Below are 15477 nucleotides of genomic sequence, written 5' to 3'. Positions count from 1 at the left end.
CATAGGTTATTCAAGAACTCATTTTATCAAAACAAATCCTAAGCATTATAGCATCTCAGTGTTCCCAAAACAATTATTTTGAGATAATTTTCAAATGCTATTACAGAAATTATGTAGAGAAGCCATGTCCACAGCATTACTGCTGCATTGATTGCAGCTATTGTATTATTCAGCAAAAAAATGCAGTGTAATTTTTCCTTTTTTTTGTTATTGACATGCATTGTATACGTGTTGGTGTTTGAGAATGTGCTTTTTATAAGAGGGTAGAAACATGAAAGCGTGAGAAAAAGAGAGGTTAACAAGACACAATTTGTGTGTTCATACTACTACTATGTTCTCCCAGAACTGGGACCGAGTCTGAGATAATTATAAAGCAGAAAGCCCAAAAGCAATTGAGCTATAATGAATAGTCCAGATGATGATTTTAACTTCAAAGCTTTAGTCTAATGTGAAGGCATGTGTAGAACAAGGAAAAGGTCCCTGATGAACACAGCAGAGTTTCCTCCTAGTCTCTATTGACTGTGTGTCTCCTTTGATGTTACAGGGTCTTGGGAGTCAAGCCAAGATGTGACCGTCACGGCCAGTCACAGTTTGGATCTCTCCATCCTTTAGAACCTCTGTTTCTATAGCAACAAAAATATCTGAGTGTCCCAAAAGTCCTATTCCCACAATGCAATCCTCTAGCCGCCCCTCTCAGCCTCCGAGGCCGCGGCGTTTTGACACAAGCAGACGGACCAATACTTCAGCTGAACCAAAGTCTCATGGCCCTGGTTTTCGGAGGGAGGATAAAAACATGAACACCATCCCCACTTCCTCCCCGCGCCGGGCTACTAAAGGCCCTGCGGCAACCTCCAGGACCAGGGTGGGGGTGCAGCCCCGACCTCCAGTAGGTCAGTCCAGATTGGGCCTACAGAAACAGGGTTCCACCCCATCCAATTTAGCTAAGCCCAAACCCAAGAGCGCGCGTGCACCGGCCGCATCCAAAATTGCACCTCCACCCGCTCCTCCCCTTCCCTCTCTTCTCCCTCTTGACCCGAACTGTAACGAGCCGAGCCTTCCTTGCCTGTGCTGTGATGGCCGCTCCCCACAGGACAACAACAGTATGTTCAACCATAACCACAACAACAACAACACCATCTCTCTCAGACAGCAACTGCAGCTTCAGCCTCCTCCACCCCCATTGCCCCAGAGGCAGGATGGGACAGGGGCCAAGGACCAGGCACAGACGAGTCCCTTACAAGCCCCGCCCCAGCTGCAGCCCTCTGCCGGCCCCGCTGCTGGTCCAAAGAAAGAGGTGAAGGAAGCAAAAGAAAGCCCTGATGTAGACAACAAGAAAAATGTAAAGGTAGAGGAAGAGGACGATGAGGAAGAGAGCAGTGGGGATATCGATATCGATGTGGATGTCGATGATGATGAAGATGACGATGATGACGATGACGATGATGATGACACACTGGTCCCCTCGTGCTGCGACTGTCCCCCCTCCCTCCTGGATTTCTCCCTCTCCTCTTCTACCTCCTCATCCTCCACCTCCATCAGTTCCTGCTCTGATCTGGAGTCTGACTGTGCGGATCTGTCCACCTCTCTCTGCTCTTCCCACGACCAGGATGATCTGTCCATCCCTCTGTCCTCCAAAGTTCACTCTCTCCCTCACGCCCCTGAATGCCAGCCCCCTGCCCGTTCACCCCCATCCCTGCCTCTTAACCGCCATCCCCTCTCCTCAACTTCACATTCCCCCATACCCCCTTGCTCTCCAGATGAGGGCTACCCATCTGCCCCGGCGTCCCCCTCTTCTGACTACTTAGGGGTCAAAGGAGAAATGGGACATTTAGGTTCGGAGGTTACCAAAGTAGGCTTGCTTGACTTCCTAGAATCAGTAGGGGAGTTTGGGAAAATGGAGCGCTTTAGCCAGGTGATCCAGGTGGCTCATTGGGATCTGGATGGGGAACAACAGTGGGACGTTCTGAGGGATCGGTTGGATCACCTGGATCGCCTAGAGAAGGTCAACAGGGAGGTGAAACTGGCCCACATCGCCAGGCTCCATGAGAAGGGGCTGGATCTAGGAGATCTGGAAGAGCAGGACCTCTCAGATGTCTTGGATGAAATGGGGAACATTGACATTCCCTGGAAGCTGTATAAAGGCCGTGGGGGAAGCCTGGGAGACTCGCAGGAGTTTTCTGACGCAGGGGTCGACCTCACTGCGCCGTCAGATTGTGACGAGCCTCTCGTTCCAGATTCCCTCACCCCATCCCCTGTCGAGCCGCCCCCTAGACCCCCCAAACCTCCAGCGCGTCATGCCAGCGTGAGCTCTGACCTCCACACCTACATCAACATCAGCAGGGAGACCACCTCCATTGCTGTCTCCACCTCTCCTACACCCACCTTTTCCACCTTCTCCCCTAATTCCTCATCCCCCACTTTCTCCACTTTTAGGTGTGAGAAACCCCTGCCTCCATCTCCCCCATCCATTCCTCCTCTCCCTGCCTCCAAGCCCATCCCTTACCTCACCCTCTATTCTTCTCCTCCTCCTCCTCTATCCATCCCTACCCCAACTCCTCCCATCCCTCCCCCTCGGAGGCGACACCTTGCCAGGAAGGAAGCACAGAGGCTCGCCGCTCTTCAAGCCGAACAGGAAAAGACCCCCCTGTCCCTCCCACCTCCAACCACACGCCCCCCACCTCTACCTCCTCCACCGGTTATCTCAATCTCCTCCTCCTCTCCCCCTGCCATACCACCCCCACCTGCCCTCCCTCCTCCCCCCTCCTTCCATGCATTGGATGTAGAGATTCGGAAGCTATTGATGCTCGCCGGGCTGACCCAGGCCGAGCTCCTCAAACTCAGCCCAGAGCTCGGTGTGTGTGTCGGAGGGTTAGAGGACGAGGCCGATGGGGATAATCTAATGCCCTCCCGGTCTGGGGAGCTGCATGAGTTCAGGCAAAAAGACAACAGGAAGGAGGAGAAGGACTATGACTCAGATGGGATGGCTAGAGATGGATGGAGAAGTGGAGGCAAGTTGGATGGGGATAGAAGAATAGACGTACTTGGAGAGGCTGAGGAAGGCAAAAAGAAAGATGAGAGCAGGGACACACTGAGAACCACGTCGTTCACTGAGATGGCGAGGAGAAGGAAGAGGAACACTGGCCTAACCTCTGACCCTTATTATAGCACTGGCCTCAGCAATACATATGAAACTAAAGCAAACAAAATGAGCTTTGAGACTTTCCGTTACTCCCCCGTGCTATCAGATTCTCCTCCCCCTCCTCCTCCTCCTCGCCCCTTACCCCCCATTCCCCCGTCCCTGCCACCTCTCAAAGTCTGCACTGTCCCTGCCAACTCAGCACGGCCTGAGCGATTCGATTGGCTCATAGCATTCACACCTGATACTGAAGCCCCGCTGCAGCTTCCGCCATTGGCAATGAGAAAATCTGACATGAAAACCCCAAAGAAGCTCACTTCATCAGGGTCAACTCCAGGGTTAGGTCCAAAGGTCACCACCTTCAAAGAGCTGCGTTTCCGCAACAAGAACAACTCCCCTCCAACTAAGGTGATCACTGACCCAGACCCCGACCCCACAGTCATAACTCCCGATCCAGATATACTGTACAACCTAAAGTGGAGAAGAGAGAAGGAAGACGGCGATGGCAACCAATGGGAGTACACCTCTCAGGCTCAGGCCATCTTCATGCAGCCGCCACCGGCCCTCACCTCAATGGCTGCTTTGAAGGAAATGCTCCAGAGAGCTGACAAAGAGGGTGGACAACTGGAGCTATGCCCCTCGCAGAAGATCGGCTGCTCAATCAGTGACAGCAGCCTGTGGACACTGGGCGGAGAGAGGGAATGTGAAGAAGTTAAGTGGAAAGAAAAGGAGGGGAAGGAAGAAGATGAAGAAGAAGAAGAAGAAGAGGTGGAGGTGAGAGGAAGAGCGGATGGAGGAAGGACTTTGGAATCAAGAACTACAAGTGAGTATGAGTTTTCATGATGATGTGATGATGGTGATAGATGTAGATGGGGTTTCTCACAGAATGTCTGGACGTTTTGAAACAAACTAAATGGCTAAAAACCCTTTATGTGAATTTGCAAAGGATATATGATGTTTGTGTGTGCATGTGTGTATTTTTGTGCGTGCGCACCTGCATCTGCATCAGCGTGTGTCTGCACAGGGAGAAAATAAACAAGGGATACATCAAAGTACCTCTGTGTAATTTGGACGGCTCACCAAATCTGGGATGGGCAGATGATGGAGAGAAGCAGATGGAGAGAGAGAGGGACTAACAGTCTGCTTTTTTCTTCCTCGGTGATGCACAAATAATGTCCGTGGACAGAGCTACGGAAAGAAATAGGAAAACCGAGGGAGATGAAAATGTAGAGACAGGGATAGAGAGGATGTAAAATGAGAGAGAGCGCAATGATTAGGAGAGCAGAGACGGAGGAAGAACATGAGTCAGAGAAAAGGCTGATGCGTGATATGATGGATAAAGGATGAAGAGGGGATAAACAGAGGGTGATTTCAGATGGGGGAGGGCAAGACAGTGGAAGCTGGAGAGGCAACATGAGCGAGAGATGGAGACATAAAGACAGTCAGGGAGTGAAGGTGATCTGAGGAGAAGGCAAAGGTTGGAAACTCTCCAGTCAGTGTTTCCTGTTCTGCTTATCAGAGTGTGATGTCATCGCTGCCTTATTCAATTATTCATCCTCTCCTCAGACCAAGGGGAGGGGGATAATGGAGTGCCCACTGAGCGCCCTACCTCTCCTCCTGTAGTCTCTCTCTCTCTCTTTCTTGTCCTCCCTCTAACTCTCCCTCAGCTCTGCTTGTCTCCTGCTTTCTCCTTCTTTCCTATGTGTATCCTTACATCTTTTCCTATTGTTCATCTTTTTTCTCCCTCACTTGCTGTTCAGCTTGGTGACTCATTGGGACATTTATATGCTTTTCTCCTGTTGTCTGTCCTGTCTCCTGGACCTTTCATCACCTTCTCCCCCCCTTCCTGTTTTTATTCTCTTATTCTCTTGCTCCCAAGAGTGGCATCGATAGCTCAGATCAAGTTACTTATCTCATACCGTCCTGTGGTACATAGAAACGAAGACTTAGACTTGTCCTGATACAGTAGGGCAAGCATTTATTTTATATGCCCCAGTTTCCCCACCAAATGCTGCTATTGCTAACTATTACTATAACTAACTATTGCTCTGATCCTTGCAATTACTGTAGTATTATGTAATGATTTAACTTGTACTTTCTGATTATCAAAATTTAAGGAATAATTGAGTTGTATGCAGCAAAAGTTGCCCCCAAAATCACTGCTTTCTGCCACAAGCTGTGGTCACTAAGCCAGGAATAGGTGTGTACACCTTTAAGAGCCTAAGGGGCGGGTCTTTGTTCATGAACCAATTACTGAGAGCCAATGTCAGAAAAATAGGAAGTATCATGTGTTGGTTTCATTTGAAAGACAGCTGAAGTCTAACCAGGTATGGTAGCATTCTAGCTTGCTTTTTTTGCCCATAGCCTAGCAGTCTGTCACAGGTAATTGAGTGTAATGCAAACTGTGGTGCCAGTCTCCGAATCTCCACAGAGACAGACACTGTGACTAAGCAGGAACGAACAGAACTCTGCTATCTCTTGACTGACTCAGCATTACACTGTATGCTGTACTGGTGGAGAGGGGAGGGGCGGTGGAGAAAGAGGGAGAGAGAGGTAGAGACAAAGGCAACTCAGATAAGGGAGAGAGAGAAAGAGAAAGAAGGTGATCCAGAGGTGATGATGGCATCCACTGCAGTATATACTACGAAACATTTGGCATAAAGATTGACACTCACTTGCTGTGGTGTCTTGTACTTCATAAACATTACTCTCACTGCGAGTATAAAATAGAAAGTAAAACGTGGAGCCTTAACCTACATTGGAAGATGATGAATCATTGTGGTTGATAATGGTGTTTCAGTGGTGAATGAGTGACTGATGGACAGATTGAGAGTATCTAATGTTATGCAACTGTGAGATCGCATAACAAGTGTTCTTTTATAGCCATGGTATATTATCATTTCCTGTTTCGTCCAGATCTCTTAAACCAGGACTTATTGCTCTTCATAACTCAACTCCATTGACTCTCATGCACTATCAATGTGTAACTGTTAACCTGAGTGTTTGACATGTTGTTTGAATACTGCATTACTGCATGTTGTTACATGATGACAGGTTCTGCTGGAATATATTCATGGATGTGCATTTTTCTCTCAACAGACACTAACATTTTCTACATCTCTCTCTCCTTCCCATTTATTTGCTGCATTTTTTTTACTCTCTTCCTTGTTTTTTCTCACCTTTCCATGCCATTCTGTTGTTTCCAACATTTGTCCACGGCTCTGCTTCTCTCCCTCATATCATCTTGCTTGTGCACCTTCCCCCTCCGTCCTGACTCCGATACCCCCCAACTTTGGTCGCTTACCCTTTTAAATGAGCAGTTTCCTCACCCCCACTGTCCCTTGCCCACTCCTGCTCCCAGTCCCTGGCCTCACCCTACTTCCTCCACGCTGCCCTCCCTTCCTATCGCCTAGGCTACTGTAACTCACATCCTCTTGCAGACCCCAGGCCCCACAGCCATGTAGGCGGGGCTAAACCCTTCACCACACAGCGGGCCCCTGCTGCCAGCTCAGCCAGTATCCACAGAGATGACTCTGAGACTGATAAAAACTCTGTGTGTAGCTTTGAATCGGCCCCCCTCTCTGATATTGGTTTAGTCTCTTCTCGTCGTTTCGGGAATGACTTTAAAAGCAACATAGACTCAACATACAAATATATCAATGACTCCAAAACCAAACCAGACCTGGACTATGACTTTGTATCTGACTCCATCAGTAATTTTGACTCCCTCTACTGCAATGACTCTGAGGAGCAGACCAGCACACACACTGACTCACACACACCCGTGAGTGGCACCACTCAGGCACCAGGTTGCACCACCCCGTATAAGAACATTGATGCCGTGATGACCTACTCAAACACGCTCAGCACTATGGATTCGCTGTATACACGCAGCACAGAAAAACACACACACTTGCACACCTCCTCTCACACGGACCATAACAGCAACAAGACTAGGACATCCAAAGAGCTTCCTCCCCTCCCCACCTATTATCTGTATCACCCTAAAAACTGCCCTCTGCACCGGGGCGCCCCTCCTCGCCTCTCCCCCATCGGAGCCCTCTCCCCTCCCCAGCGCTCCGGAGCGCCCCCCGCAGGGGTGGCGGGCTCCTGCCTCAGCTCCCCGCTTTTCCCCCGCTCACACACCTTGCCTGCCCTCGCTGCACCCCTCTACTATCCCTACCTCTACCCCCCTATATCGGCCACGGCGCCCCCCCTACCCCCAAAACTCAACCAGGCTCCTCCGCAGCCACGTGTGCCGAGTAAGATTTCTCTCTCTCTTCTCTCTCCCGAAGTCTCACACTTCCTCTCTCTCTGTCTAACATCCTGCTTGCATGCATGTCTGTCTGTCTTTCTTGCTGTCTGTCTGTCTGTCTCTGTCTTTATTCTCTGCTCCTGAATAGAGGCCCCCACGCTTTCCTCTCTTTTATAACCCCGGGGATTTGCAGATTTGAAAGAACTGGGTAAGTGCAGCGATGTTATTCATCAGAAGGCGGCTCCCTGCAGGTCATCTGATACTTCTTATCTACGCAGTCCTTTCAAATCTGCAAACAGCCCTCAGAAGGGAAGGGTAACAGCTGTTCCTGTCAGAGGGCGTCTAGATTTGTTCATCACTCTCTTTGTCCTTCTCTGTTTCTTTCTGTCCGTCTGCTTGTCTGTCTCCACGTTGTTTTTATTATTTTCTGTTATTGTTGCATGGTGTGTTGAAATGGACACATGCATTTCGCACAGAGCACAACCCGACAGGCCTGTTGATGATGATGTTAATTTAAATACTGTTACTGCTAAGTAAAACCTTTTTTTTATCTTTGTGCGTGTGTGTGTATTTAGGCAATTTAGAAGTAACTAAGCGCCAGAGCAAACTAACATCCTGCTCACTATATAAATGTTTGCATTTATATAACTAGTTTATATAAATCCATTTATATGGAAGTCAGACTGGACACGACACCTGCCCTCTGCACGTGTGTTTAATTATATCTGACCTGATTGATTGCCTTGATGTGTTAGCCCATACAATCGTTCTCCCCCCCTAGCTCTGCAGTTCCCTCTCTCTCTGTGTGTGTGTGTGTGTGCGTGTGAGTGTGCGACTGTGTGTATGTGTGGCAATGTATTGTATTGTATGTCAGCATTTGACTGTGTGTCAAGGTTAATGCATGGCCAGTGGTAAGCCTTCCAGTGAAAGGTGTTTGCTAGGATCCAGTCTATCGCTGACATAGACCGAATGTCATCTTCACAGATCCAGATGTGGAAAAGTCACTGCAGTACACCAATATTTACAGGATGTGCTCACATGTATACCATCAATTATCCCATCTGCTGCTACCTGCCTACTCCAATGCTTCTCATTGCTTAAATGCTACTACTAATAATACTAATATTTTAGTTGTGGTATTTCTGTCTGTTGTGATTTATTTTTCTCCTGTTGAATCTTTTATACTGGGACCTAATTCCTCTCTCACTGTCAATCCCAGCTGTTCGCAGTGTCTCATTCGCTGGCTCTGTACAGAGGGGCGAGACATCCTGGATGGGCGAAGATGTGAAGAATCCCATGAGAGGTCTTGGCCTATCCTCTCTGTACCTGCAGGAAAAGAAAGGTGTGTGTGTGTGTGTGTGTGAATGTGTGTGTGTGCCTCTGTTCAGCTGTGTTTCTTTGTGTGTCTTTGACGTCTGTGGCTGTCACTGTTTAACTGTAGGCTTTTGTTCTGTCCTCCAGGTCTGGTCAGTGCGGTCAGTGTGGCAGTGGAAGCCATCTTGGCCCAGTTCAGTTCCTCTCGGACTGTAGTTCAGAAGGTCAGTCTCTGCCAAGCCCTCAATTGCTGGGCTTGGGTGACTGGGTTTAGTACTTACTTTAATACCAGTATTTTGTTTCATATTGATGATTGTTTTGTCCACAGAGGAAGTAAATATGTCTTTTGATAATATATTAGCAATCTCTTCATATCTAGACAAATTAATTTGTTTTATTGTGTTAAATGTATTATTAACTGTGGAAATGCCTTTCGTCTCCTTCTTGTTCTGACTCTACATATCTTGTTCTGTCTCTCCTCAGTCTCTCTCAGTTAACAAGGTACTAGAATGACTTTAGATTACCCTTTCTCTCAGTAGTCAGAATCTCTTTATATACTAACTCCAAACTCCCCTCCCAAATCACATCTCATCACATCATGTCAACCCTTGCCGTCCCCTGTGTCTCTCAACCCCCGTTGTATGTATTCTCCCTCCCTCTCCCTTTCTCTTTTGAGTCATCCTTTCTGATCTCTTCCCCTGTCTCTCTCCATCACTGCGCCTCTTCTTCTTCTCTCTATCCCACTTCACCCCTGCCATGCTCTCCTCCCATTCTCTATCCCTCTTGTTCCCATCCTCTCTTCCGCTCTCTCCTCTCCTCTCCTCAGGCCTTATCAGGAGACAGCAGTGTAAATCCATCTCTGGGCCGTCTGGTACTGCAGTGTCTCTGCCCCGCCCTGCGCAGCTTGCTGTCCGATGGCCTAAAACCCCACCAGAGTGACCTGATTGCTGGCAGGAGGCCAAATTCAGCCTGGGGACTCGTCCAGGCCTCAACCAAGCCAGGTAGCACACCTAGGAGTATGGCAAAATAAGTGCAAATACTTCACAGATATGATTGGTTGTAGAATTGAATAGTAGGCTATTATTTCTGTGGGTTTTCTTTTCTGGTTGTTTATTAGCACTAGACTTCGTGTCTCTCTCTCACCTTTCCACATCATCACTCAATACTTCAGCTTTCAGTGTCTGAAAATGCCGAATAAAGTGAACAAAAGGATATGGATATTGATTGGCCTTCGAGTGCCAAAGCCTCACTGTTATTTTTTTTCTTCTCACCTCTGTAATTTCCCCTCCTCATCTCTCTCTCTCTCTCTCTATGTATTTTCTCTTCATCCTCTCCACCCGTTTCTCAAGGTCCTAAAACCCAGGCCTTGTACAACCTACAAGTCAGAGTTGGAGAGCTGCCCCAGCTCAAACAGAGCAAACACAGGTTCAACGCCTTCCTCCTCGGCCTGCTCAAGTAAGTCTTGGCTCTTATTCCTCCCTGGCCTTTACTGATAGCAAGGAAGGTGTTGCAATAGTTTAAAAATGTGATTTCATCAGTTTATTGCACTCATATTCTCATTTCTCCACACACATCCTCTATGTATCCTCAGTATTCCTCTTCTCACCTGGTTAATCGTCTTTCTCTGTCTTTCAGTACCAAGCTTCTTGATTTCTGGCTGTCTCACCTTCAGTTTTGCGGCGGTAAGTTCCTGCCACTTCCATCATGATTCATGTTCATGTCATCGTTGTGAACATGCTTGTAAATAAGAGTGATCTGTCTTTCTGTCAGATGTGCTGGAGACGTACTACCGTCCATCCTCCTTTATGCGTCTGTCGTTGACCACCTGCCAGCCTCTGTTCGAGGAGCTGCTCCTCCTGCTGCAGCCCCTCAGCCTGCTGACCTTTAACCTCGACCTGCTCTTCCAGCACCACCATTTAGAGCCAGACAGTCACAGCCCAGAGATCCCCAGTCCACCCAGTCAGGATGTAGGATTCAGGCTCTCACCCAGCGGGTCCCTCTCCAAGGCCCGGGACAGCAGCTACCTCGAGAGCCTATCAGAAGTGGACTTTAGAAGCCCAGAGCCCGAGGCGGCCAATGATAATGCAGGCTCCTCACCCTCGGCCAATCAGATGAACGGAGGGTCAGGGGAATCATCGAATAGCAACCTGAGCAACAAGACCCCAGTCAGCCTCGGGCAGACAAGTCCTCAGCTGTTGTGGGTACAGGAGAAGGAAATCGGAGAGTTACCTCCCCCTAGTGTTGAGGAGGACAGCCTTGCTCAGCAGGCAGGACAGGTATTCACCTTTCCGTGCCTCTTCAGTGGTTGTAGTCATGTATGCGAGTGTGTCCCTGCAGCGCTCTCACTCTTTTTTTTTTTATATATAGGTGATCCAGCAGGGATGGGGGGCAATGGTGCGCTGGGGAGGCCGGCTGAGCCAGAACCTGGTTGAGCTGAGCCAGAAAAAGGAGGGGATGAAGAGGGACCTGCCGGAGCTCCAGGTCCAGGCAGGGAGCGACTTCCCTCGGGTCAACAGCGGTGCTCCAGTCCCCTGGGGTCTGGGCCGGCTCTTTGGAGCCTCTAAAAGCCCCAACAGCCCGTCAGGTCACATACCACCAACCAGGTTAGCTGATGCAAAGTATATTCATGTACGCTGCAGTGGTTTCATCGTGACCCCAGAGTGTCCAGGTTTTCATTCTGACCAAACACTACAGCAGGTCAGAATGAAAACCTGGATACTCTTGAGTCACGATGGCACAAAATAGAAAACCACTGCTCTGTTGCTTGAAAGGTAACTGTCATAAGTGTCTGTGATTCCTCTGTCTCACTCTCTCTCTCTGTCTTTCCCTCTCTCGCTCTGTCTCTGTCTCTCTCTGCAGGCGTCCGTCTCAGTGGTTGGCTCCTGGGGTCACAGCGCTGACCCGGATGGTGAGCAGCAGCTCCACCCCGACGATGAGGAGGGCAGCAGAGCCGCAGGGAGAGAGTGAGCCAGAGACGGAGAGAGAGGTGGAGACACTGGAGATGAGGGACAAACCCAGACCACTCAGGTACAACACACACGGGATGATGGTGATGGTGATATGAAGGGCGCCTTTTGATGTTGTTGACGCTCACATAATGAAATCAGGATTTGGGTGGGGACTGTAGATTGGGCTTTGTCCTTCTATCTGTCCTTCTGTTTATCGAATGTGGTATCTCAGGTGATATCTCACACCGCTAATCTGATTTTGACAAAACCTTGAGGGATGATGCAGTTTGGCACTGTGTTCTGATGTTTAAAAGCATTTCACTATTTGGCCAAATGGGGGTGCTATAATTAAAGGTCAACATTTCAAACTTTGAAAGGCCCCAACTCATACACCGTAAGTATACCATAAGTCAGATTGACATGAAAGTTGCTACACAAATCCAGCTATCCTCACAAATTACACTGATTGGCCTAATGGGGGTGCTATAATTAAAGGTCAACATTTCAAACTTTGAAAGGCCCCAACTCATACACCGTAAGTATACCATAAGTCAGATTGACATGAAAGTTGCTACACAAATCCAGCTATCCTCACAAATTACACTGATTGGCCTAATGGGGGCGCTATAATTAAAGATCAAAAGTGTTAACTCCAACATGATATCTCAGAGAGCACTGGTCCAATTTTGATTAAACTTGGGGGGATGGCACATTTTAAAAATTACGATTGGCCTGATGGGGACGCTAGAATTTAAGCTCAAAATTAAATTTTTTTTAGAGAGACCATAACTGCTACACCACCAGTTTGATTTTGATTGAACTTGAGGGTTGATTGATTCAAGGGCTGCCTGTGTCATTTGCTGGGGATGACATGTTTTCTTGTTTGTGGTTGGTGTAAGTGTTGGTGATGTTGGCTGAAACTCTGCTGTCTCCCCAGGTCAGTACGGACGCTGTGTGACCACACTGGAGCGGGGTCGGAGCTCAGCTTCTGCAAAGGGGAGGAGCTCGTGGTTTTAGGAGGCGTTGACCAAGACTGGATTCGCTGTCGTCAGGGAGACATAGAGGGGCTGGTACCTATTGGCTACACCTCCCTCATCATGTGACTTCGGCATCATAATCGCTGCTCTCAATAAATGAAAAACAACAACAAAAAAGCATTTTAGGCAAATAGTGAGAGGTTATGGTGAGGCGCCACTACTCTGAAAGGGATAGCTCACGCCGGCTTGGTTAGAGTTTGAGTTGAGTACATAGCACCATCTGTTCTGCTTTATTAGCATCAGGAGCAATCTGCAACCCTCTCTCCCTTACGAACATATGGGAATGATTTTTTTCCATCATGATCCATCCAATTTGGTAGCATTAAACTGATGGATTTTAGCAGCAGGAATACAGCAGATGGTGTGAAATAATGACTCAAGTCAAATTTATACCATGTCTGAGGGGAAGACCTCATCTTTGATCTATCTTGGAGTGATGTATCCCTTTAAATGTCCTTCTTTCACCGTCTGCTTTCCTTGTCAGCCGCTGATCTGAAAGTGACCACAAGGGAATGGCGTGGATGAACCACTGTGTTGCTTTAGCAGATCCAAATGCTTTCAGATCAGCAGCTGGCTACTGTGAGGAGGTGACAATCGATAGCCTGGTTGTAGCCACGTTAATATTTCTAGCCGTCAGCAGTAGAGTCTTGGCTAGCAGGCTGTCGAGTGGAGAAAGCCATGTTAGAGTACTGGGCCGTAGCTCCTGTTGCGTACTGCGTAGTAATGTAGTGACCTGTAGCTGTGTTCTGTGTTCTATTGACCTTCCACCCCTATTGACCTCTCACCTTTATCGCCTGGTTCCTGTGTGTTTGACATGTTTCTGCTACTATATTTGACTGTATAAATATACATACAAAATATATATAGGTATATGAATAGAGATTGATATTACCAAGATAGATAGAAAGATAGATGAACAAGAGAAAGCAGATAGTGAAACATAAACGACAGCTAAACACTGAGGTCATATTGAGGATGTGGATCATTGCAAATTCATGTATGAAGACTTTATTTTACTGCTCTCCTTATATTTCAACTCACAGAACACATCCAGTGGTCGTTATACATGCAAACAGCAAGATGTATGTGTTTGTTTAAGTATGGAATCCAGTATCTTCCCTCCTGTGTGCTTTATATATTGCCATTGTCTTGACATCATATCCACAAAATAGTTAAGATTTAGCCTCATACCTTTAAAACACTGTATGCATTGTACTGTGCTATGAATGCTTTGAGTGAATGCCACAAAATATCTTATCTATCCCACACATATATAGAGGATAACCTACTATCAGACAACAGTATGCTATAACCGCTGTAGCAATCCTGTAGCTAAATCTTTCTACTCGTCCAAAACCTCACAGACAGACACAGGCTGAAGTGAAGTAAACACCTCACACAACGATGCTCAGCTCACGTTCAAGACTATCTGAACTTAAAATTAATGCAGTAAGGAAAATCCCTGATGTATGTAAAGTATAATGCTACTGTAAAGTCTGCAGGTTTGGTGGCTGGTCTTCACCTGTTGTACCTCAGCTTTCGTATTTATCTTAACCCTTCCTGCCATGTTTGGTTATCATAATCATTGATAGTAATGATAGTGGTAGTAGAAGTGGTAGTTGTGGAAGTGATATGTTGATTCTAATGATGCTCATATACAATACATTGGTTTGTGTCATATATTTTGGTAGTTATTCGGTAGATTTGGTATTGATGACTATGCATATAGGTATATGTACAACTAAAAGCCGTTTGTTTATCATGAAGTCATGGTTTTAATTTAATGTGCTCATGCAAGTTCACACCTGAAGCCTGTTAAAGCAACAGGAGGCTTGAAAAGTCAAACTTAAAGTAAAAGAGCCTGCCTTTAACGGGTCAGGAACGGTTGACATTAGAATACCTCCATTTAATTCGGCAGGAAAGTTTCATGCTCAAGTATCGCTATTGATTGGTCAGGGAAGGCTCAGTTCCTCAAGGTTTCCTAATGTTATTGTGCCAATGCCATGTAGCATGAGATTATTGTCACTATGGCAACAGTCCAGGGAAAATGATGCGAGTAGCATTAAGTTAAACGAGTGCTCATAACTTGTATCTAATGAGCGCAATAAACTTGCAATCTCGTTGCCATCAAGTGGATAATACCTAGGTGTTTACAAGAGATTATCTGTCTGCAGCAATCTAGATAAAGATAAAAGATTAAAGTATCAGTTTACACATTATTTTATTGTGTTAACAATGCTTTTTTTGTTGATTTAAGTGTATTTTCCAAATGTGAGATTATAGTGTAAATGCATTTGTTTGAAAGCTGTTAATTTATTGGATGTACTATTTATTGGTCTTCAGGTTTCCGAAAGGTATAGCTCTCTATCTGACCCCTCTAGTCTGTCTCTCTCTATCTATCTGGGGTTCTGTCTGTGTGTGTGTGTGTGTGTGTGTGTGTGCATGTGTGAGCGTGCATCGCAGTGTGTGGCAGGGTATGCAGTGTACGCAGATACGAGTGTGAGCACATTCATGTGTCTGCACATCTGCGTTTTCACTTGTGTATCTGTGTGTGTGTGTGTGTGTGTGTGTGCACGGCTGCGTGTAGCAGTGGGTTCTGTAACTCTCTCTCTCTCTGGTGTCATGTAGCCTGCCCTGTAGACAAACCCTGTATCTTACTGTTGCATATAGTTCAGTGCCCCTGTAGTGTCAGTCACTGTCCAGCTCCTGCATGTGCTTGTTTGTAAATACACCAAATAAAATGATCAGTATAAACCAAACCTGTTCAGCTGTTTGAGTCATGTTGTT

The 15477-nt window shown here is 47.1% G+C and overlaps 1 protein-coding gene across 1 annotated transcript; it reads left to right on the top strand.

Moving 5' to 3' along the window:
- The first annotated feature begins 670 nt into the window (after positions 1-670).
- Positions 671-15440, top strand: rusc1 (RUN and SH3 domain containing 1). The gene is made up of 10 exons (XM_078287088.1): positions 671-3959; positions 8611-8733; positions 8853-8929; positions 9532-9706; positions 10055-10160; positions 10341-10387; positions 10476-10981; positions 11073-11308; positions 11565-11732; positions 12591-15440. Exons 1-10 carry the CDS (start codon positions 671-673, stop codon positions 12754-12756), a joined length of 4893 nt encoding a protein of 1630 aa, XP_078143214.1. The 3' UTR covers positions 12757-15440.
- Positions 15441-15477: the final 37 nt, after the last annotated feature.

The sequence above is a fragment of the Centroberyx gerrardi genome, chromosome 12, assembly GCF_048128805.1.
Source record: "Centroberyx gerrardi isolate f3 chromosome 12, fCenGer3.hap1.cur.20231027, whole genome shotgun sequence".
NCBI classification, from domain to species: domain Eukaryota; kingdom Metazoa; phylum Chordata; class Actinopteri; order Beryciformes; family Berycidae; genus Centroberyx; species Centroberyx gerrardi.
Note: the sequence above shows the minus strand (reverse complement) of the source record. Positions and strands in the feature narration are given on the sequence as shown.